This window comes from Prionailurus viverrinus, chromosome D3, assembly GCF_022837055.1.
Source record: "Prionailurus viverrinus isolate Anna chromosome D3, UM_Priviv_1.0, whole genome shotgun sequence".
In the NCBI taxonomy this organism is placed as follows: Eukaryota; Metazoa; Chordata; class Mammalia; order Carnivora; family Felidae; genus Prionailurus; species Prionailurus viverrinus.
The window spans coordinates 9,654,520-9,677,915 of record NC_062572.1 but is presented as its reverse complement, the minus strand read 5'-3'; the positions used below and the strand labels follow the sequence as shown (position 1 = coordinate 9,677,915).

The 23,396-nt window shown below is 42.7% G+C and overlaps 2 protein-coding genes across 2 annotated transcripts in view; one reads left to right on the top strand and one right to left on the bottom strand.

Moving 5' to 3' along the window:
• Positions 1-23,396, top strand: part of BRAP (BRCA1 associated protein) — a 107,409-nt gene that overhangs the window by 40,685 nt on the left and 43,328 nt on the right. The window lies entirely within an intron of this gene.
• ACAD10 (acyl-CoA dehydrogenase family member 10) overlaps positions 1-23,396 on the bottom strand; it is a 42,448-nt gene that overhangs the window by 4,930 nt on the left and 14,122 nt on the right. The window contains exons 5-12 of the mRNA XM_047827365.1: positions 21,811-21,969; positions 20,931-21,090; positions 19,584-19,725; positions 13,821-13,889; positions 11,645-11,826; positions 5,298-5,448; positions 4,071-4,222; positions 2,311-2,484 (exon numbers count right to left, since the gene is read on the bottom strand). Coding sequence (XP_047683321.1) covers positions 2,311-2,484; positions 4,071-4,222; positions 5,298-5,448; positions 11,645-11,826; positions 13,821-13,889; positions 19,584-19,725; positions 20,931-21,090; positions 21,811-21,969 — 1,189 coding nt within the window. The remainder of the gene's footprint in view (positions 1-2,310; positions 2,485-4,070; positions 4,223-5,297; positions 5,449-11,644; positions 11,827-13,820; positions 13,890-19,583; positions 19,726-20,930; positions 21,091-21,810; positions 21,970-23,396) is intronic.

The following is a 23,396-nucleotide window of genomic DNA, read 5'->3' as shown; positions in this document are numbered from 1 at the left end:
TCCTCTGACCCTCTGTTTCCTGTAAGTTGGTAGTTAGCACTACGGCTCGGTCAGATCCAGGTCTGACTTTTGGGGAAGCATCAGGAGGTATGTAATGTCTGGCTGTTTCTCTCTTGCTGACATTAGCACCATGGATACTTATTTTCTGGACCCATTAATGTAGAGGGGTGGAAAACTGGTGATACGCTAATTCTGTCATTCTGTCTGAGCTACTTCCCTAGAGAGAAACTTTCCCTCAGTTATTTTGTTAGCCTGACACATAATTTGTGAGTGAGACTTTGACTCTGGTTTAGTGTCACTCTTTACTCATGGATTTAAACATACTTGATGTGTTCCCCATCCATTTCAGTTCATCCTTACTGGTGCTCAAAGTGTCCTGTCATTAGCAACTGGGAGCCCATGAGAGCTGTCTCCTGAGTCCTTTAGATATGACCCGAGTAGTCTTCAACAGCCTACTATACGACAAGGTGTTCCAGGTTCATCTGTAGATTGTCTGCCCTAGACCTGAACACGGTCCTGGCTCCTTCCAGTGGGAATGGAATTTAGAGATGATGACATGGCGAAAACTGGGAGTACAGAATGCTACTGGGTTAGTCACTATTTCTAGGACTTTTTGGCAGGTCTGTCTGCTTTCTGCTGTTCCTTTCTACATAGGAAACAAACTATAACCTGTTTTTCTATCATCTTAAATAATTTAGGATATAGATGATTTCATTTACTATCCCGCAAGATCTAAAATTAATACTAGAGTGTTTACATAGATAGATAGATAGATAGATAGATAGATGGTACATTTATATACACATTCAATTCAACCGTCAGTTCTGAGTAGCAATGATGAACTTCTCTTCCCAGAAGCTCAGACACACAAGATATAATCTAGAACTCCAAGCTAGTTCAGTAAAGCATTTTCCCATGTATGTAAGAGCACCATCAAAGAAGACACATAATCTTTTTTCTTCCTTCAGCAATCCTCTTACTGGAATTTGGCAACATGTACAAAAAATTAAAATGCACATACTTTAACTAAGCAATTCTAATTCTGGGAATTTATCCTTTGGGTTTATTCACGCATGTGCAGAAGAGGGTGTTCACCAACCACTATCTGTGTTTGCTAAAATGTGCAAATAATCCAAAGAGATATTGATAAGAGAATGGGTTAAATAAATTACACTACATCCATACAATGGGACATACTATAGAAATCAAAAACAATGATGTATATCTGTACATATTCATATGGGAAGGTCTCTATGAAATATTGTGAAAATTAAAATAAGTGAAAATAAAAGCAAGGAATGTACCTTATGTTGTTGTAAAGTATATATCTATAATAATTATATATATATGTATATATGCTATATATACACACATATCATATCCTACATATACACACATATAAATATTTCATAGGAATTCTTAAGCATAAAAAATTAAAAATGAAGGTACTAAAAATACATGTAGGATGATCACATTTTTATGAAACTTGGAGAAAGAGAGAAGATAGATACACAGAACAAATTGGGGGACCCATGAAACTTTTAAGGGTGGCGTTTATGTTTAAGAAACGGTACTGAGAAAAAAGGAAAATAATTTTGTATTATGACTGAATTCTTATCATGTAAGTTTTTTCTTAAAAAATTGTATGTTATGTTAATAATTTTTTAAAGTTTGGGGCGCCTGGGTGTGGCTCAGTTGGTTAAGGGTCCGATTCTTGATTTTGGCTCAGGTCATGGCCTCACGGTTCGTGAGCTGGAGCCCCACATTGGGCTGTGTGCTGGCAGTGTGGAGCCTGCTTGGGATTTTCTGTCTCTGTCTCTCTGTCTCTCTTTCTCTCTCTCCCCCTCTGCCCCTCGCGCCTGCACATGTGCACACTCTCTCTCTCAAAATAAACATTAAAAAAATTTTTTTTAAGTTTAAATATTTTAAAGAATACATATAGGGGCGCCTGGGTGGCTCGGTCGGTTAAGCATTCAACTTCAGCTCTGGTCATGATATTGTGGTCCGTGAGCTCGAGCGCCGTGTCCAGCTCTGTGCTGACAGCTCAGAGCCTGCAGCCTGCTTCGGATTCTGTCTCCCTCTCTCTCTCTCTGCCCCTCCCCTGCTTGCACTCTGTCTCTCTCAAAAATAAATAAACGTTAAAAAAAATTTAAGAATACATATATATGTATATGCTATTAATGACAGATGGTTGAGTTAACTGAATATTGTAGAATTCTGGCCAAATTGGTCACAGGAGGGTTTCTAGGGGGAGAAGCTGAGTGGTTGGGACCCAGACCCTCAGGCAGGCTCTCCTGAGCCACCCGTTACCTGTGAGCGAGCGCTTGTAGACTCCCTGCAGGATCGCGGCCATGCGGAAAAAGCAGAAGGCCATGTAGAAGTTCCAGTTCTCAGTAGGAGGGATCCCCGAGTGAAGACAGTACATCCTGAAATACTCCTCTGCAGTAGGGATTCCCAGCTGAGTGAAATCACAGTCACTGAAACCTGAGGCGACAGACAGAGACATGTCTGGGCAGTGACCACACACTCCCTTGTGGCCACAGGTATCTGAATTATGAAAATCACTTCCTGCCTTGGAAATTAGTTTTACAACTAATTCACAGGGTCAGCTCCTTATTTCAACAGCTCTTCCGCCCCCACATGGCTGGGATCCTGGCACGAAGCTATTCACAAATTGGCCCTTAAAAGTTTCAGACTAAATTGGCAGTAGTGGAGGGAATGAGGGGCCTCCACTTCCACCTGGGCCACAGTTCAGGGTGGATGCATATGATTTTCCATCTGCCATTTGATAAAAAATGGTATTGAAAGAAAGATCCTGCCAAATTTTGAAAAAAATAATTACAACAGATCAGAAATGTGTACTGATTTCCTTCATTGGTAACATTTTCATGGCTTAGAAGCATGTAATATATTTTGTTCCTGGGACTTTGTTCGGAGTATACCTTATAATATAGGCAAGGATACTCCTACAAAGATGTTCACTGCCTTTTTTTGTGAGGGTTAGGGGGGAGGTAGTATAAAAGAAAAATTGAAAACAAAATTAAATATCCAAATGAGATACTGAGATATTTGTCTGAAGACATTTGTCAAATGTCTTGATTAAATTAATTCTATTCAAAAAAATCCTATTTCATCATTAAAAATGATGCTGTAGAAGAAATACTTAATGGCATAAAAACATGTAATTAAGTGAAAAAAAAACAGGCCATAAAATCATATAATCACATTTTCATTTAAACAAATGTATGTACACACACCAAAAGACGAAAATGTTGGCAGTGCTCATCTCTGGGACTATTGATGATTTTAACTTTTCCTTTTGTTATTTGTTGGCTCTAACATTTTATTTTAATTTTTTATTTTTTTAAATTGACATCCAAATTAGTTAGTATATAGTGCAACAATGATTTCAGGAGTAGATTCCTTAGTGCCCCTTCCCCATTTAGCCCATCCCCCCTCCCACAGCCCCTCCAGTAACCCTCAGTTTGTTCTCCATATTCATGAGTCTCTTCTGTTTCGTCCCCCTCCCTGTTTTTATATGATTTTTGTTTCCCTTCCCTTATGTTCATCTGTTTTGTCTCTTAAAGTCCTCATATGAGTGAAGTCATATGATTTTTGTCTTTCTCTGACTAATTTCACTTAGCATAATAGCCTCCAGTTCTATCCACATAGTTGCAAATGCAACATTTCATTCTTTTTGATTGCCGAGTAATACTCCATTGTATAGATATACCACATCTTCTTTATCCATTCCTCCATCGATGGACATTTGGGCTCTTTCCATACTTTGGCTATTGTGTTGGCTCTAACATTTTAAAATAAATTTGTATTTTTTTATTTAGAAAATTAGATAGAAATTAGTTGAGTAAAAACATAGGAGGGGCCTATGCACACATCCTTCTCGCTTAAAATACATCTACACATATTTCCCTCCACTGGCAGGAATGCATTTTCCAGCCAAACCACCAGGACCTCAATTTCATGCACCAACCGATCACGGTTACTTCTGTGCCTCAGGTGCTTTGAGAATGGAGCTGCCCTGTTCCCTCTTCTCCTTCAGCTGTTCCTACCTCGCAGCAGGGACCCGGGAAAACTGGATGGCAAGTAGTGAGCCAGGCAGCTGGAGGCCACGTCCACAAGGGGGTCGCCTAAGGTAGAGAGTTCCCAGTCAAGGACGGCAAGCACCTCGGCCTTTTCTGGATGGAACAGCAGGTTGTCCAGCCTGAATAAGCCACAAAAGGAATGGAAAGACAGCTCTAAGGAAACTGAGTGCTAGGGGTGTGTTCTGTGCTGGGTGTCTTCCATTTGCCCCTGCAAATGCACTCCCCACCCTATGAACCCCTCAGTGCCCACGTCCACTGGCTCCCTTGCCCTATGGCTCAGGTGGGCTCAGCCAATGAGGACATCAGCAGGAGACGAGAAGGAGGCAGATAGGTGAGGGACGCTATATTCCTCTCCCAAGGGCCATAAGAGCTGTGGTCCAGGAGCCCTCTCCACAGAGTGACCTCTCTGGGTTCTCGTACTTCCTCCTTCCCTCTGATGGATTTAAAACAGGTCTGTACATTCTGACACTTCTTACACAAAAGGAAGAGTCTAATTCTTTGCTGCTTGAGGCAACTGGCTTCTGACAAATATAATGCAGGTGGAAGTGATGCTAAGAGACTCTAGAGCCCAGCTCAGAAAAGGTGACCAGCTCCCTCCCAGTCAGCCCTCTCTCTTGGAACACACACGTTTGCAGCCCTGAGCCACTTAGGTAAGGAGTCCAGCTGCCCAGAAGCTGCTATGCCGGAGGGACCACGTGGGAGACCAAAGAGAGGCCCAGGGAGCCCAGCTCAGTCTTCTCTGCCCCAGTGCCAGGCATGTGAGTGAGCCTTCAGGGGAGTCCAGCCCCCAGCCTGACAGCCTCCCCAGGTGAAACCAGCTATCCTGTCCCCAGACAGCAGATTTCGTGAGCAAAATAACTGCCATCGTTGTTTACAGCCATGCGGTTTGGGAGGAGTCTTTTATGCAGCCGTAATAACTGGAGCACACACTTGCACTTTCAAACCTAGGGGCTGTAATAACTCCCACTGTTGCACAGGACAGCCCCCCATCATAACGAATTTTCTGGCCCCAAATGTCAAGAGGCCAAGGTGGAGAAACCATGCCTTAAAAGGGCACGCACAAGGAGATCCTCTGTGAAGAAGTAATTCTCAACTGTAAATTGGGTTCGGACTAGCTGTTTGATTTCCGCTTCAAGGGCCCTGCCCATCATTTTCCACGTCTAGGTATTCACTCCTCCTCACAGCCATGCCTACCTGAAGTCCCCATGCACCAGTGTGGTCTTCTGTTGCCTGGGAAGATGGTGCGGCAGCCATTGGATGAGCCTCTCCATCGCCGGGATGCTGCTGGTTTCTGAGGCTCGATAGTGCTTAATCCAGGTTTGCACCTGATGTGAAATATAGTCCCCTGAGGGAAAGAGAATGAGAACATGGCATGCCACTCTAACATCCTCCAAAAGTTCCAGAAGGTAACCAAAACAGTGAAAGCCTTATTAATGCTCTGTGGTATCATCTTCTTTTTTTTTTTTAATTTTATTTTCTTTTATTATTTTATCTTTTTTTTTTTTTTTAATAATTTACATCCAAGTTAGTGAGCATATGGTGCAACAATGATTTCAGGAGTAGATCCCTTAAGCCCCTTACCCAGTTAGCCCATCCCCCCTCTCACAACCCCTCCAGCAACCCCTCCTCCCCCTCTGTTTGTTCTCTATGTTTAAGAGTCTCTTATGTTTTGTCTCCTTCCCTGTTTTTATATTATGTTTGCTTCCCTTCCCTTATGTTCATCTGTTTTGTCTCTTAAAGTCCTCCAATGAGTGAAGTCATATGATATTTGTCTTTCTCTCACTGGCTAATTTCACTTAGCATAATACCCTCCAGTTCCATCCACACAGTTGCAAATGGCAAGATTTCATTCTTTTTGATTGCCGAGTAATACTGCATCATATATATATATATATATATATATATATATACACACACACAGCACATCTTCTTTATCCATTTATCTATCAGTGGACATTTGGGCTCTTTCCATACTTTGGCTATTGTCAATAGAGCCGCTATAAACATTGGGGTGCATGTGTCCCTTTGAAACAGCCCACCTGTATTCCCTGGATAAATACCTAGTAGTGCAATTGCTGGGTCATAGGATAGTTCTATTTTTAACTTTTTGAGGAACCTCCATATTATTTTCTGGAGTGGCCGCACCAGTTTGCATTCCCACCAGCAGTGCAAAACAGAACCTTTTTCTCCGCATCCTTGCCAACATCTGTCATTGCCTGAGTTGTTAATGTCAGCCATTCTGACAGGTGTGAGGTGGTATCTCAGTGTGGTTTTGATGTGTATTTCCCTGATGATGAGTGATGTTGAGCATTTTTTCATGTGTCGGTTGGTCATCTGGATGTCTTCTTTGGAGAAGTGTCCATTCATGTCTTTTGCCCATTTCTTCACTGGTTTACTTGTTTTTTCGGTGTTGAGTTTGATAAGTTCTCTATAAATTTTAGATCCTAACCCCTTATCTGATATATCTCCTCCCATTCCATTAGTTGCCTTTTAGTTTTGCTGATTGTTTCCTTCGCTGTGCAGAAGCTTTTTATTTTGATGAAGTCCCAATAGTTCATTTTTGTTTTTGTTTCCGTTGCCTCTGGAGACGTGTTGAGTAAGAAGTTGCTGCAGCTGAGGTTAAAGAGATTTTTGCCTGCTTTCTCCTCGAGGATTTTGATGGCTTTCTGTCTTACATTGAAGTCTTTCATCCATTGTGAGTTTATTTTTGTGTATGGTGTAAGAAAGTGGCCCAGGTTCATTCTTCTGCTGTCCAGTTTTCCTAGCACCACTTGCTGAAGAGACTGTCTTTTTTCCATTGGATATTCTTTCCTGCCTTGTCAGAGATTAGTTGGCCATACGTTTGTGGGTCCATTTCTGGGTTCTCTATTCTGTTCCATTGATCTGAGTGTCTGTTTTTGTGCCATGTGGTATCACCTTCTGATGACCTAGGAGTTTCTCATGTGATGCTCCTGCCGCCGTGGCTGGATTTCAGTGTGATCTGGGTACTGTTTCCAGCCACATGGCCTGCAAGCCTGATCCCTGGCCCTCTCAGACATCCTACAAGCTTCCTAACAGCCTTTAAAAAATCCCTTGTTGGCTAAACAACAGTGGTTGGCTAAGAGCATGGAGTCTGGGGCTGGGCTGCCTCGGTATGGTTCCCAGCTCTGCCATTCTCTATCTTTCTGATCTCAGACAGGTGACTTAACCTCTCTGTGCCTCAGTTTTTCCTCGTCAGTGAGATGTTCCTCAGAGAGTTGTTGGGAGGATAAAATGTGTAAACACCCCTGGAAATGTTCCTGGCATGTAATACTACTACATGAGTATTTGCTATCATTATTCAGTTGTTTGCTAAGAAACCCAAGAGATACCAAAGTTGAGGAACTTGCAAGTTATATCTGGGACCAGGACACTGGAAGGAGTTCTGGAGTCAACTCAGCTCACAGTCAAGGTCTTCAATTGATTTAACTTCTCTGAGCCTCATTTGCTTCTTCTACAGGAATATATTGACACCTAAATTCCACAAGACTGTTGTGAAGGCTAACAGAAATCCATACAGAACATGCCAGATACTTAGCTGCACAGAAGGCTGCTCCATGAATGGTGGCATTATTGTCCCGGTTATTGTCAATTGATCATTATTAATTGTCACTATTAATATAACTAAAAATTAATAAATGTGTCAGGTCCCTGGATCTAAGCCAAGCCCTCATCCCTCATCTGAAAGAGCAATGGTCCCCAGAGGGTGAAGGGTTTGAAGATAAGGATAGAGACGTCAAGCTCCTTCTGTGCAGTCCTCTCACAGTTGGGGCATCCAGACATGAGCCCTTTGGAAAATCTAGTTGGGTCATGAGAGGTGGAGATCAAAATCCACAGGAATTTAATCCAAAACAAATCAAGCCTTTAGAACTAACTTCTAGTTTTCAGAATTATAGGAAATAGAGTAAAGTAAACCATAAGGAAATAATCAAGACAAATATATAAGACAACTGACTTGGTCTTTTTTTTTTTCCCTGAGAGACAGAGAGAGAGAGAGAGAGAGAGAGAGAGAGAGAGATAATATCTTAAGCAAGCTCCAGGCTTGATCTCACAACTATGGGATCGTGACCTGAGCCAAAATTACGAGTTGGATGCTTAACCAACTGAGCCACCCAAGCACTCCCTGACTTGGTGTCAAAAAAACACGTGGGGGGTGGGGGGGCTGTTCTAGATTCCTTGATCAGATCCTGATATGGGGGAGGGGGACTCATTTATAAAAGATATAAGGGGATAACTGATGAAGTCTATCTGAATATGGATTGGGTTTTAGATATTCTAGGAAAATTTTTAATTTTCTTGGATGTGATAATGGTATCGGAGAATGCCCTTATTTTTAAGGAAATGCATAAAGTATTTAGGAGTTAAGTGTTAGGGTCTCTACAACTTTGTTAAATATATTTATATATAGGGAGAGAGATAAACAGAAGAAGCGGGAGAAGGAAAGAGAAAAGTGAATATGGCAAAAGTTCAGCATTGTTAAAATCAGTAGCGGGCATGTGTAGTTATTCATTGTACTATTTCATGTTTCTGTAAGTTTGAAAATTATCATGCTAAGGAGTCAAATACAAAACTCACAGGAGCTGAGCCTTTGTGAAAGGAGCCCTTCAGGAAAACCTCCGATGTGGATTTGGGACCTCCCGCCCCTCACACACACCAGTCCAGTGCTGCACACGTTCCATTTTCACGGGAAGCAGACGCAGCTGCCCCTGTGTCTCTGGCTCTGCTGGCCGCTGGTCTCTCTCAGGCCTGCCAAAGCGCTGAAACATCCTTCCTGAAGCAGACTGCCCCCCTGGGATAAGGAAGGAGGATTATGTGCTCCCTGCAGGTCCTGGGTGGTGAAAAGGTTCTTTGTGGTAATTGGACTGCACCTGAAGGATCTTTGTCAAAAGTCCCTCTTGGTTAGAAATCCTGTTTGTGTGCTCTCTCAGTCTTTCTTTTGTATTTTTACAAATTTAAATGTGTTCTTTTGAATAGATAACACATTCACATGGCTTGGACAAAAGGGCAAACAGTAATCTTTTTCCCACCCCTCCGCCCAGCCATTCAGCTCTTTTCCTCCCCCAAGGCAACCCACGTGACCAGCTTCTTAGGTATTCTTTTGGAGATATTCACTTGTGCCAGCAAATATTTAAATGTATTTGAATATGTAAATTAATTCAAATATACCGCTCTTTACACAAACGGTACTATCTATTTATAGCCAATGCCCTGCCAAGCAGCTGGATTCCTGACATAACCAGAGAAATTGCAGGGTTTTTTTGAAAAGAAGAATCTAGTGCGTCTGTAGCTGGATCAGTGAACCTGAAGCATGACGAAACTGCTTTATGCTTTCAGACTCAAAACATAGCCAGTGGCCTGGGATGCTGGCCCTTAGATCACATGAAATCACATCAGATTTCTGCTTTGTCTCTTGATGCTAAGAGGTCAGTGGAAAAAACGTCAAAATAGTCTACTTTAAAGGCACAGGGGGCACCTGGGTGGCTCAGTTGATTGAGCAGATGGATCCTCTGTCCCCTCTCTCTGCCCCTCCCCTGCCTGCACTCTCTCAAAAATAAGCGTTTAAAAATAAAATAAAATAAAATAAAATAAAATAAAATAAAATAAAATAAAATAAAAGGCACAGGATCCATTCAGACAGCACATGGGAGAGGCTCTTCCATAAGCTGTTCTCGCTCTAGGACAGGATGTTACACTGCCCACTACTTCATTTGCCTAAGGCTTTATCTTCATTCAAAGCACCGGGACAGCTGCCACCTCATTTGCTTTTCAGATCAGCCCTGTGAGGGAGGCAGCACAGGCCTTTTTTTTTTTTTTTTTTTTCCACACCAAACCTTTACTATTGAGAAAACTATGAGGAGGTAACGTGACTTGCCCGAGGTCGCTGATAAATTAGCATCCAACTTCTCCAATGCTCTTTCCATCTTGAAACGACGGATCAATATGGGCAACATGGGTTGTCTTTGCCCACTTGCCCTTTTACTGGTGAGTAGGGCTGCCAGATAAAATACAGGATACCCAGGGTGCCTGGGTGGCTCAGTTGGTTAAGCGGCCAACTCTTGATTTCAGCTCAGGTCATGATCTCATGGCTCTCATGGGATTGAGCCCCACTTTCGGGGACTCTGCACCGACAGCATGGAGCCTGCTTGAGATTCTCAATCTCTCTCTCTCTCACTCCCTCTGCCGCTCCCCCACTCATGCAGGTGTGTGCTCTCTCAAAATAAATAAATAAACATTAAAAAAAAATACCCACTTAAATTTGAATTTCAGATAAACAACACATTTTTATTTCCAAATGAGACTACCAAGGTGGAGGGGAACCCACAGGGGATGGTACGGAGCCCGCTGTACTTGGAAGGGATGGAGAACTCCCTCAGTATGGGCTAGGAGGTCAGCAGGCCTGCTCTGTTGTAGCTAAGTGTCTCAGAGTGATCTGAGTAGGGACTCAGATCAGGTGCCCGTGGAGAGGTGGAACTTTAGGTACTTTGGCAGAAACGGTAGGAAGTTGATATACACTGGACACATACTATAGCCTTTGATGTGGTCCTACAGAAAAGAGGCACATTTAGGCTAAAAGCAGAGAAAGAAGAAAATACAGCTTCGCTGAGAGATTCTTTTTGACTACAGCCAAGGATACATACTGGTCAAGAGTCAAATAATACTCTTGTACTTTCCAAGTCAGAAAGAGTGAAATTCTTTGGCTTGTGCTAAAGTTTGTGCATGCAAAAGAACGGAGACATTTGTGACAGTGGTTTTAAAATTGTGTGTGCCTGTCAAATTCATAAAATGCTACACTTCAATACACCTGACTTCAAAAACAAAACAAAAAAAAAAAAAGGGAAAGCAAAGCAAAAACAGACAATAACAATGAGGATGAGGAGCAACTGGTACGCTCAGACATTAAAAAACAAGCAGAGGGCACTTCGGTGGCTCAGTGGGTTAAGCGTCAGACCTCAGCTCAGGTCATGATCTCACAGTTCTTGAGTTCAAGCCCCACTCTCTGCTGTCAGTGAGGAACCCGCTCCGGATCCTCTGTCCCCCTCTCTCTCTGCCCCTCCCTCGTGCTTGCTCTCTTTCTCTCTCTCAAAAATAAACATTAAAAAAAAAAAAAAAAAAACAAGCAGAAACAAACTCTGCAAACAAAATACCTTGGCATAATGGCATTTTAAAAGTCTATCCCTTTGAAAAGAATATTTAGGGGAAAGAGTAAAAAACAGAAAGAAGTATCTTAAATACTCCTGGCTGGTATCAGAAAAAAGAAAGATTAAAATGGTCTAGCAAGATAAAGTTGCAGGGAAGAGAGATTCTGTAGTCCATGAAGGGATGTACCCAAGGATAGAATGTCGTATTCTAGGTAAGTGACACCTCCATTAAAATGTAACTGGATTTCCCAGCAGGAGGCTATGAAGCCCACATCACATTTAGCAAACACTAGGTGCGTGAACAACTTGACATCACGCAAATCCTAAAACCAGGGGCACCATGAGGAAACTATCAGCATGAAAGACAAATGGCCTTGTGCTCACCGTGTTTCGCGTAGTCTTCTAGGCCCGTAGCGTTGAGGTCCACGCTGTGAATTTTGCACAAGACTCTGTTCATGGCAGTGTAAATGGCCCGCCTCTGGGTGGGCTCCAAGCCTGGCAGAGAGGGGTCTCTGTAGTTGAGGCCTGGGCAGTACTCCATCAGATAGAAGGGAGTACCGATGACCCTGGGAGGGACACAGACAGGATGTTTCAGTGGCCCAGCTCATAACATGGCAGGCTGTTAGTCATGGTATTGCTCTAACGGTCCTGTGTGTTCATTCCAAGAACTGAGGAAGGTACTGGATGTTTCCTTTCTCCTTCGTACACGAGCACAGGTTAGAAGCACCCCATCCCCAAACCAGTCCACACACACAGCCCTGTCTATACTTCCTTGCCCGCATACCTCTCTTCCATTAGGTCCACTTGGGGAAGCTATGGAATGGAGTTTAAGAGTGATAATGTAGGAAAGCATATTAAGAGGAGGCTAGACATTACTAGAAATCAGTTGACTGTTCTAAAAACTTGTTTTGAAAATTCTACCATTAAAACTGTTTATCCTGATTTGACCATGGGCTAGAACTTAAATTTATTATTAAATTATTAATTGTCTTAAGTGTAATAATGCTGCTTTGATTATGAAAGAAAATGTCTTTATTTTTAGGAGGGGTATGCAACTTACTTCAAAAGATTCAGCTAAAAATATATATAGAAAAAGGAAATATATTTATAAAATGTATAAAATTATAAAATTATTAGAGTGTGTAATTACTATTATATAAAATTATTTATATCATACACCTATACACATATGTAAACATACATATATTCATACAGAAGGCAAATATGGCAAAATGTTAGCAACATTTTAATCTAGATGAGAACTCTTTATGCTACTTTTTCTTTCAACTTTTCTATGTTTCAACATGTTCATAATTAAATAGGTGGGACAAAAAAAAATTCAAAAAGGTTATTGCAAAGCAGTTTAAAAACAACTTAGAAGGACCACAATAAAAGATTAACAAAAACAAACATGAAGCTAGGTGGATCCAATTCTCACAAAAGCAAATATTTCTTCATCTTTCAGGATAACTTACAGATCTGTGAGCTCTCGGGGCGGGGCGGGGGGGTAGGGGGGTGGGAATGCTCTAAAGTCTTTCTTCTCTCCCATCCACATTTTATTTGTCTTCATTCTAACAAACTGGGATCTGAGCGACTAGATGGGCTTTTCTCTTCTGTAGTTTGAATATGTAATAAAAAATAAATCCAGGGGCGCCTGGGTGGCGCAGTCGGTTAAGCGTCCGACTTCAGCCAGGTCACGATCTCGCGGTCCGTGAGTTCGAGCCCCGCATCGGGCTCTGGGCTGATGGCTCAGAGCCTGGAGCCTGTTTCCGATTCTGTGTCTGCCTCTCTCTCTGCCCCTCCCCCATTCATGCTCTGTCTCTCTCTGTCCCAAAAATAAATAAACGTTGAAAAAAAAAAAAAATAAATAAATCCAGGGGCGCCTGGGTGGCTCAGTCGGTTAAGCGTCTGACTTCAGCTCAGGTCATGATCTCACGGTCCGTGAGTTCGAGCCCCGCGTCGGGCTCTGGGCTGATGGCTCAGAGCCTGGAGCCTGCTTCTGATTCTGTGTCTCCCTCTCTCTCTGCCCCTCCCCCGTTCATGCTCTGTCTCTCTCTGTCTCAAAAATAAAATAAACGTTAAGAAAGGTTTTAAAAATAAATAAATAAATAAATAAATAAATCCAGTGGCGTCTGCGTGGCTCAGTCGGTTAAGCGTCTGACTTCAGCTCAGATCATGATCTCACAGTTTGTGAGTTCGAGCCCTGCATCAGGCTCTATGCTGACAGCCCACAGCCTGGACCCTGCTTCGGATTCTTTGTCTTCCTCTCTCTCTCTCTGCCTCTGCCCCACTTGCTCTCTCTCCCTCTCTCTCTCAAAAATAAATAAACATTAAAACAAATCAGTCAATCAATCAATCAATCTGGAAGCACCTGGATGGCTCAGTGGGTTAAAGCATCTGGCTCTTGATTTTGGCTTAGGTCATGATCTCACGGTTTGTGAGATTGAGCCCCGGTGAGTGCAGAGCCTGCTTGGAATTCTCTCTCTCCCTCATTCTCTGCCCCTCCCCGCCAAATAAATAAGTAAACATTTAAAAATAAATAAATAAATCTCATCATTACCCTGAGTCTTCACAGAGGTCAAGAACTCTGGGGACAGGCACCCCAGCATTTCCAAGGGCTTTCATTATCCTGCCAGAATAAAGAAAAATGAATGAAAATGCTGGCTGAATTGATGAGATTTTCTTGAAATTATTTTTCTGAATTAAAATTAGTGTACACAGGAATTAAAACAGAATTCTAAAAAATATCCAATTGACCCCAAAGTATGCAAGAAGAACAAACAACAGATGGAACAAACAAAAACCAAATAGCAAAATTATGGACTTAAGTCAAATATATCAATAGTTACATTATATTGATTAGACTAAACATTTCAGTTGAGACAGAGATTGTTGTATTGCACAGAAAAGCAAGACTTAGCTACATGCTGTCTACAGGAGACATTCTTTATATATAAAAACATAGGGAGGGGCGCCTGGGTGGTGCAGTCGGTTAAGCGTCCGACTTTGGCCAGGTCACGATCTCGCGGTCTGTGAGTTCGAGCCCCGCGTCAGGCTCTGGGCTGACGGCTCAGAGCCTGGAGCCTGTTTCCGATTCTGTGTCTCCCTCTCTCTCTGCCCCTCCCCCATTCATGCTCTGTCTCTCTCTGTCCCAAAAATAAATTAAAAAAAAAAAAAACAACAAAAACAACAAAAAAAAAAACATAAGGAAAGGAGCACCTGGGTGGCCCAGTCGGTTAGGCGGCCAACTTCAGCTCAGGTCATGATCTCATGGTCTGTGAGTTTGAGCCCTGCGTCGGGCTCTGTGCTAACAGCTCAGAGCCTGGAGCCTACTTCTGATTCTGTGTCTCTCTGACCCTCCTCCACTCACATTCTCTCTCTCTTTGTCTCTCAAAAACGAATAAATGTTAAAAAAAATTTTTTTAAAGAAATAGCCACATTAATATCAGAGAAAGGACACTTTAAGACAGAGTACTACCAGAAGCAGAGGGACATTTCCAGATGATACAAGAATTAATCCATCAGGAAGATATTGCAATCATAAATGTGTACATGCCTCATAACAGGACTTCAAAATGAAAGAAAAACGATCAGAATTACAGAGAGAAACGGACAAATCCACAATCATAGTTGAGACTATAGTACCCCTTTATCAGTAACTGATGGAACTAGAACAAAAAGCAGTAAGACAAAGTTCCAAGTGATACTACCAACGACTTGACCTGATGGCCATTCCCCCAATACTCAACAAGGGCAGGATACACATTCTTTTGAAGGACACACAGTACGTTCACCAAGATAAATCATATGCTGGTTCATACGATTAAGTAACGGAAATCTTAAACAGTATTTCTAAGATCTCAATGGTATTAAACTAAAAATCATTAATTTATGACATGTAGAAAAAGCTCAAATATTTGAGGGGTGCCTGGCCGGCTTGATCGGAAGATCCTGCAGCTCTTGATCTCAGGGTTGTGAGTTTGAGCCCCATGTGAGGTGTAGATTACTTAAATAAATAAAACATTTTTTTAAGAAGCTCAAATATTTGCAAATTAAAGAACACACTTTCATATAAGCCATGGGGCAAACAAGATATTACGAGGGAAATTAGAAAATATTTTAAACTGTAATAACAATAAAAAATACATGTCAAAATTTGTGAGATACAGAAGTGCTTAGAAAGTAACGTATAACTTTAAATACTTGTGAAAAGACTTTAAATCAGTTACACTATAAAGGAAAAAATAAGCCCAGAGTAAGTAGATGGAAAGCAATAAAGATAGAACAGAAATAAATGAGACAGAAAACAGAATGATTTAATAAAGTGAAACACTCTTCTTTGAAAACAGTTGATAAATCCCTAAATAGACTAATGAGAGAAAGAACAAATTATCACTCAATATCATGAAAAAGAGGGAAAATCACTACATTAAAAGGATAATAAAAGAATATCATGAACAATAAATTTGATAGATTAGACAAATGGACAAATTCCTTGCAAATTATGACTTACCAAAACTAAAACAGGATGAAATAAAATATCCGAATAACCCAATATTTATAAATTGAATCCATAATCAAAAAACCTTTTCCTAAAAACTCTAGTCCCTGATGGGTTTACTGGTAAATTTTATGAATCACTTAAGGAAGAAATTTTTTCATGTTTTAAATAGAAAAATAATTACTCAGTCTTTTTTTTTCATTAAAAAAATTTTTTTTAATGTTTATTTATTATTGAGAGACAGAGAGACACAGAGCGTGAGCAGGGGAGGGGTAGAGAGAGGGGGAGACATAGAATTTGAAGTAGGCTCCAGGCTCTGAGCTGTCAGCACAGAGCCTGATGCGGGGCTCGAACTCACAAACTGCGAGATCATGACCTGAGCTGAAGTCGGTCGCTCAACCAACTGAGCCACCCAGGCGCCCCAATAATTACTCAGTCTTATCACCAGTAACTGGCTCCTGCTTTTTGCCTGCCTGGTGTCCTTTCCTTGCTTCAAGTTCTGGTAACATACCTGGGCTTTCCTTTAGGAAACAGCTCTCCCCCACCGTCAGTCCACATGGTCTGGGTGGGACTGATGCAAACCCTGGTTCCAAGGATGGGCACAAGACCCAGATTTGGCCAATCTGAATACTGCATCCTCCTGACCCCAGACAAAACATTGGGCCAATGAGTCAAATCTCAGGAGGTATGCTGGAACATTCACTGAGGTTACGGAGGAAAGAAGAGTGGAGAGATGAAGAGAGAGAGAAAATGAGTGAGTCCTGGTGACGTTATATGGGCCCTTGGATCTGGTTATGCCTGAAAGATTTAAATTGTGACGTCAATAAATTTTACTCCTCTTCCTTTTTTTTTTTTTTTTTTTTTTTTTTAATTTTTTTTTTTCAACGTTTATTTATTTTGGGGACAGAGAGAGACAGAGCATGAACGGGGGAGGGGCAGAGAGAGAAGGAGACACAGAATCGGAAACAGGCTCCAGGCTCTGAGCCATCAGCCCAGAGCCTGACGCGGGGCTCGAACTCACGGACCGCGAGATCGTGACCTGGCTGAAGCCGGACACTTAACCGACTGCGCCACCCAGGCGCCCCTCCTCTTCCTTTTTTAAAAATGAAGACTTAAGTCAGTCTAGGTGGGTTTCTGTTGCTTACAGTTGAGGAACAGAAACATGCTAGTCCAACATGACCATGGTAAATAATGTTGTGTTCTTTTCTAATATTTTTGTTTCAGTGCACAAGTCTTTAAAAAAAAAAAAAAAAATAGGCGGTGCCTGGCTGGCTCAGCTGGTACAGTGTGTGACTCTTGATCTTGGGGTTGTGGGTTTGAGCCCCAGGTTGGGTGTAAAGATTACTTAAAAATAAAATCTTTAAAAAACAAAACAAAAAAACAGGATAGAACTATATGTGGTTTCTATCTGTTTTTATCACGTTAAAATTTTATCATGGCATTTTTGTGTCAGGCATATTATTGGCTACACTAATAGCACAATCATTAAAGCTGGGCTGTGAAATCCTACTGCCTCCCAGGTATGATGCCCAACTCCGTCACTCACAGCTAGTTGTGTGTCCCTGGAGATACCGCTTAACCTCTTTAATCCTCGCTTCTCTCACCTATAAAATGGGGACCATAATAGTAACATATCATGAGTTGTTGTGAGAATGCTTTGGGTTAACAATACATCCAAAACATTTATTGCAGTGCCTGGCACATACTAAACGCTCAGTAAATGTCAGCTATTACTATTATTGTTGTTATGGCAACAAGTAGATAGACCAAGGTTTAATCATCTCCTGATTATTGTACCTTTTGGGTGTTTGCAATTTTTTATTAAAACAACATTGTGGTGACCATATTACTGCATAAAGCTGTTTTCCCTATTTAGAATTATTTTTTAAAGAGACATTCCTCTAACTGGAATTGTTAGATCTCAAAGTGTGACTACAATGAAGTTTTTAATAAATTGTATCATGCTGTTTTCCAAAATTCCCAAAGTTGTTCAGATTTACCTTTGGCATTTTAATGTTTATTTATTTTTGAGAGAAAGAGTGTGAGCAGGGGAGGGGCAGAGAAAGAAAGACACACACACACACACACACACACACACACACACACACACAGAATCTGAAGCAGGCTCCAGGCCCTGAGCTGTCAGCACAGAGCCCAACACAGGGTTAGAACTCACAAACTATGAGATCATGACCTGAGCCAAAGTCAGATGCTTAACTGACTAAGTCACCCAGGTGCCCCTACATTTAGCATTTTTTTTTTAACATTTATTTATTTTTGAGACAGAGAGAGAGCATGAACAGGGGGAGGGTCAGAAAGAGAGGGAGACACAGAATCTGAAGCAGGCTCCACGCTCCAACCTGTCGGCACAGAGCCCGACGCGGGGCTCGAACTCGTGAACCACAAGATCATGACCTGAGCCGAAGTGGGACACTTAACCAACTGAGCCACCCAGGCGCGCCCCCCCCCCCACATTTAGCATTTTATAAGCAGATACTATATTACATTTCATCTTCAAATGCCCATTTTATTCCTTTACTAAAATGGAAATTCTCTGCATTCCTGGATTTTTGGAATGTCACCACAGCCCTCCAGAACTCCTCAGTACCCCTGGGAATGGTCAGAGTTCACAAGCAGGATGCATGAGAATAGAGTGGGGGTTTCACACTTTTAGGGTTTCTTTCCTCTAAATACAAACCTGCTACTATGTGGGTACATATATAAATGTTCAGAAATAGCTACAGGTTTTCTCCTCTGAAGACCCCTAAAGCTTCATAATTCTCAGTCACCATTGCCTGCAATACTTGGAGAAGTCACATTCTAGGAACTAAAAAGTCCAAAGAAGAAAGAGTAAACAGTGAGAACAAGAAGGGACCAAGAGCCAAAGTCACATTTTCCTTACTACTCTGCAACATTCCTTCTACAGAACATAATGGGCTGGAAGGAAGAAGGAAGCAGAGGAAGAGAAAGGCTTCCAGGAAAGTAAGCCCCACTCTGGAGACCATCCAGAATTTTCATCTCAGTTTCAAAGAATTTGGAGCTAGGTTTTTTTTTCAACCTGCTATGTTTAAATTTTCCTATTTTCAAAAGAAACTATGTTATTTGGGATGGGCTGTAATGCAACCCATTATTATTTTACATATTTTATTATGGAAAATTTCAGACATCTATGAGTAGAGATTCATAAAACAAACCCCCATGTAGCCAATTTCAACAACTACCAACTCAATGCCATGCTTGTTTTGGCCTCAGCCCCACTGATACACTGTTTATAAGACTAAAGGTCTTAGTCTTGAGGCGCCTGGGTGGCTCAGTCGGTTGAGCGGCCGACTTCGGCTCAGGTCATGATCTCGCAGTCCGTGAGTTCGAGCCCCGCATCAGGCTCTGTGCTGACACCTCGGAGCCTGGAGCCTGTTTCGGATTCTGTGTCTCCCTCTCTCTGACCCTCCCCCATTCATGCTCTGTGTCTCTCTGTCTCAAAAATAAATAAACGTTAAAAAAAAATTAAAAAAAAAAAAATTAAAAAAAAATAAAGGTCTTAGTCTTTAAGACTAAAAGGTGAGACTAATGAGTATTCCAATAATGCTTTTTCCACCAGAGGTTCCAAAAAGGTCTAGTTTCCTACAGGTTCAGGTACAGAAAAGAGAAAACAAACTTCTGAATAAAATTAGGTTACATGTTCTTATTTGAGATAATTTTGGAAATTCGTACATGCATACATACACTAAATGTCTCAAGGCAGTCTGATGGAGACCTGACTTGTCAGCTCAGGGCTGAGCTGCGGAGGATGGAGGGGAGCACACCCCAGCTCTGAGAAGTTACCTGAACTCCCTCTCCACTGCCTGGGAGGATGGAAGGAGTGTCCCCGGGGGCATCTTCCGCAGAACCAGCCGGTGGTTAGCTAGCCTGATGTAGTAGGTTGGATTTGACTGCCCATGGTCAAACTGAAGGAGTTCCAATGGGCCTGCAAGTTTGAAAACAAAGATAACGACAGTAGTTCGGAAGGATAGAGCTGGGCATTCCTGCTCTCTAATAAGTACCGCATTTGGGATGCAGGACATTCTGATTAGGGATGCACCTCCGACTTGGGCACCAGAAGTGATGGAGCCCCAGGCCTACTGTGCCAACCCAGGTCCACTACAGTGTGGCAAAGGCCACTCCATTTATACCACAGTCATCTTCACTTTGTGCAGGTGTCCAGTTTTGTCCTTCTTGCCAACTCCCGCTCCACGAAGAAAAGCTTTTCAGTTCTGTTTATCAACCACAAGCACGGTCATGGCAACCCACCATGCTAAAATGGAATGCTTTAAGCCTGAGGATGAAAAGCGCCCTTGTGCATCCCTCAGTCCACACTCGGCCAAACCACGCCTGAGACTGGCGTGACGGCTGGGAGGAACTTCCGCGGAGGCCTGTAGCTTGAGCTGAAGTGCTTCCCTCAGATGCTCTCTCCCACCCCAAGGGGCTCAAATCCGTGGCTCCCGCTCAGGAACATCCTAATTAACCTTCAGCTTCATAACAAGACTGAACTCTGGACACAGATTCGTTTCACATGGTCAGAAGAGCAAGAAACTGGCATTTGCCTGAGTTAGCTGGAGCTGGCCTGCTCAGAAGGGGCCCCTCAGCTTTGCAGAGGCCCTAAGAACAATCCAATCTCTGGAAAACATAAGTGGAGCTCCATGCAAAAAGTCTTCAAGGATTAAATGGGTGAGGCAAAACTTTATCACCAGGTGGAAATGTCTTCCAAGGCCCCCGAGGCACCTATTTTTCTGAGAGAGGAATATGAAGAATCAAAGAGGGGCCTTTGAAGAGATGGAGACAACTTGTCACACTGTAAATTTATGCAGCTTCTTAAGTCACCTCCACAAAACAGGCTGTCATCTCAAAACATTTAGACACACTCAAACACCCCTGGGCACGTACACAGTCTCCAGATCCCAGGCGATCCCTGCCACACCACGCTCTCGGGTGGAAGAGAGGGTGAGTGTACTTTTGGGGTTCATGCTTTTCCCCAAGAAAAACTGAAAGCTGCACTCAGATCCACTGAGCTCCATGGCTGTTTTCCTCACCACACAGCCTCTGTCTCCAGCATATTCCACTAGGGTTTGAAAGTGAGAACCAGACTGAAGGCCTAGCCTTGAAAGAGTTGGCAAAAAGCAGAAATTTAAATACCTGTGCTTTGGGTCCCCAGTAAGTCTTTGAGGTACTTCTCCAAGGAACCTCGTGGAATGTCCATTGTCTTTCTCATGGGGCAAGTGTTTGGAACAACCATTCTCAACGTAAAACCCAAACGGGTTTCTAATTCCTTTACTGCAGTTTCTGGGTCATCAACCTGGTTTCAAAGAGAAGACTGAACATGTACCACCAGTCAACCCTGACCTGGCCTCCTGTCTGTTCTCTAAAAGGGCAGTTTTTTAGAGGAAAATATCCAAGAAGTCACGTTTCTGAGCAAGGACTTTGGAGGCCAAGATATTCAGCTAATGAGGAAGCTGTATAAAGACTTTGCTCTTCCCATTTAATTCTTAACCACACTAAACTTTCTTATTGGCTGGGAAGAGTGCCAGTTAAGAGTCCACGATGCTCCTTCATGCCAGGAGGGCATGATACTGTGCTGCAGCATCAACCCTGTCCCTATGGCCCATCAGCTTCATAATGGAAACCCAAACACAGGAAGCTGGACAGAGACGTCCTCTCAGGTGGCTTCTTGTGCTTCACAGCCATGACCTGGGCGGTCCGTGTGGCTGGTAGCTGCCGGCTCCCTACCCAGAACGGTGTCACAGGGACAGCCTAGCTGCCATCCCAAATGTCTTAAGCCTGCCATTCACCTCCTTGCACAATTCTTTTCTCAAACTGCCTTCTTAGTGTTTGTCTTACTTCCTTTCAAAAATAGAGTGGCTTGTCATGTAAATATCCTAAAATTAATAAAAAAGAAGACCATAGCAACATGGTGGAAAACCACTAAACACAACTATGATTGTTAACAGGACAAGCTTAGAAATGCTTATGCTAGTGCCTAGAGCACAGCAGGGGTTCAAAAAATAGTGATCATTACCTTTATGGTGTGAATGCCAAGGCTGGCAGCCGCTTTTAGATTCGGTCCAAGATCATCAAGAAAGATGGACTCAGAAGGCGGCAGGCCAAGCCGCTCCAAGCACAGCTTGTATATCCTGGGGTCTGGCTTACAGACACCTTCTAGGCAGGACTCCACGACCTGAGCGAGGGACGGGGATGAGAGATGAGTGTCCGTAAAAGGTGGTCCTCCCACATGCATACTGGCATATTTTTTAAAAGAATAATAGGGGGGCGCCTGGGTGGCGCAGTCGGTTAAGCGTCCGACTTCAGCCAGGTCACGATCTCGCGGTCCGTGAGTTCGAGCCCCGCGTCGGGCTCTGGGCTGATGGCTCAGAGCCTGGAGCCTGTTTCCGATTCTGTGTCTCCCTCTCTCTCTGCCCCTCCCCCGTTCATGCTCTGTCTCTCTCTGTCCCAAAAATAAATAAACGTTGAAAAAAAAAATTTTTTTTTTAAATAAAAATAAAAAAAAATAAAAGAATAATAGGAAGACCGTTGAGATTTGTTATAATAAGTAACTTCAGAGTGTTATGATATAAAATGATGTTGCTTTTTAAAGTTGGAGATATGGTAATACTGGGTTACTAGCTGGGGGCAAGCTCAGAAAACCAAAGTTCTGGTTCAGAAACAGCGACCTTGCACACACAGCGAAGCCACAATGGGCCTCAGTGTCATCATCGGCAAAGTGGGGATGCTAATAGCTATCTTACCTATCTTAGCGGTTGTTGAGAACATTAAATGAAAGGTGAGTGGTTCCAAAATGATGTTAGCATTTTGCTAATGTTAAATATTGTGGCTACACAGAAGAGCTGTAGATTTCTACTTCACCATTTTTTCAGAAAGAAGGGAGGGGCACCTGGGTGGCTCAGTCAGTTGAGTGCCCGACTTCGGCTCAAGTCATGATCTCATGGTTGGTTCGTGGGTTTGAGCCCCACATCGGGCTCTCTGCTGTCGGTGCAGATCCTACTTTGGATCCTCTGTCTCCCTCTCTGCCCATCCCCAGCTCGTGCTCTCTCTCTCCCTCTCTCAAAAATAAACATTAAAAAAAATTTTTTTTTTAAAAAAGAAGGCGGCACTGTTTACTAACTACAAAAGGCACATGACCTTAATGTCTGTATTTCAGAAATTAAAAAGCAAAACAGCCATCCTCAACTTATATAAATCCCATGGGAGAACAGACCCCAAAGAGACTGTTCATGGCAAAGTACTGTTCCTTTCACGCAAAGAGCTTCCTGTGTCCTGACAACCTCACTTCCACTGTGTATCTGGTCTGGAAATGCAGTGGGGGGCGGAGGGTGGGGGGTGGGTATGCTTCAGAGGGTCCAGATGAAACCCTGCAAAACTGGACCCAGTGCCAGGCAACCTCTGATCCATCAACCTGCAGGTCCTCTTACACTGTCCCCAGGGCTTAATCTCCTATAAAGTGGGCCTAAAACAGCCACAGAAGCTTATAACTGACACCCTCTGGTCTGCCCTGAGAATAGAACTCAATCCATGCTCACTCCAGGAAGGACTCAGGCTCTCCAAAACCAAGGACAAACCCCTCCCTCTACTCTACATTTGCATTAT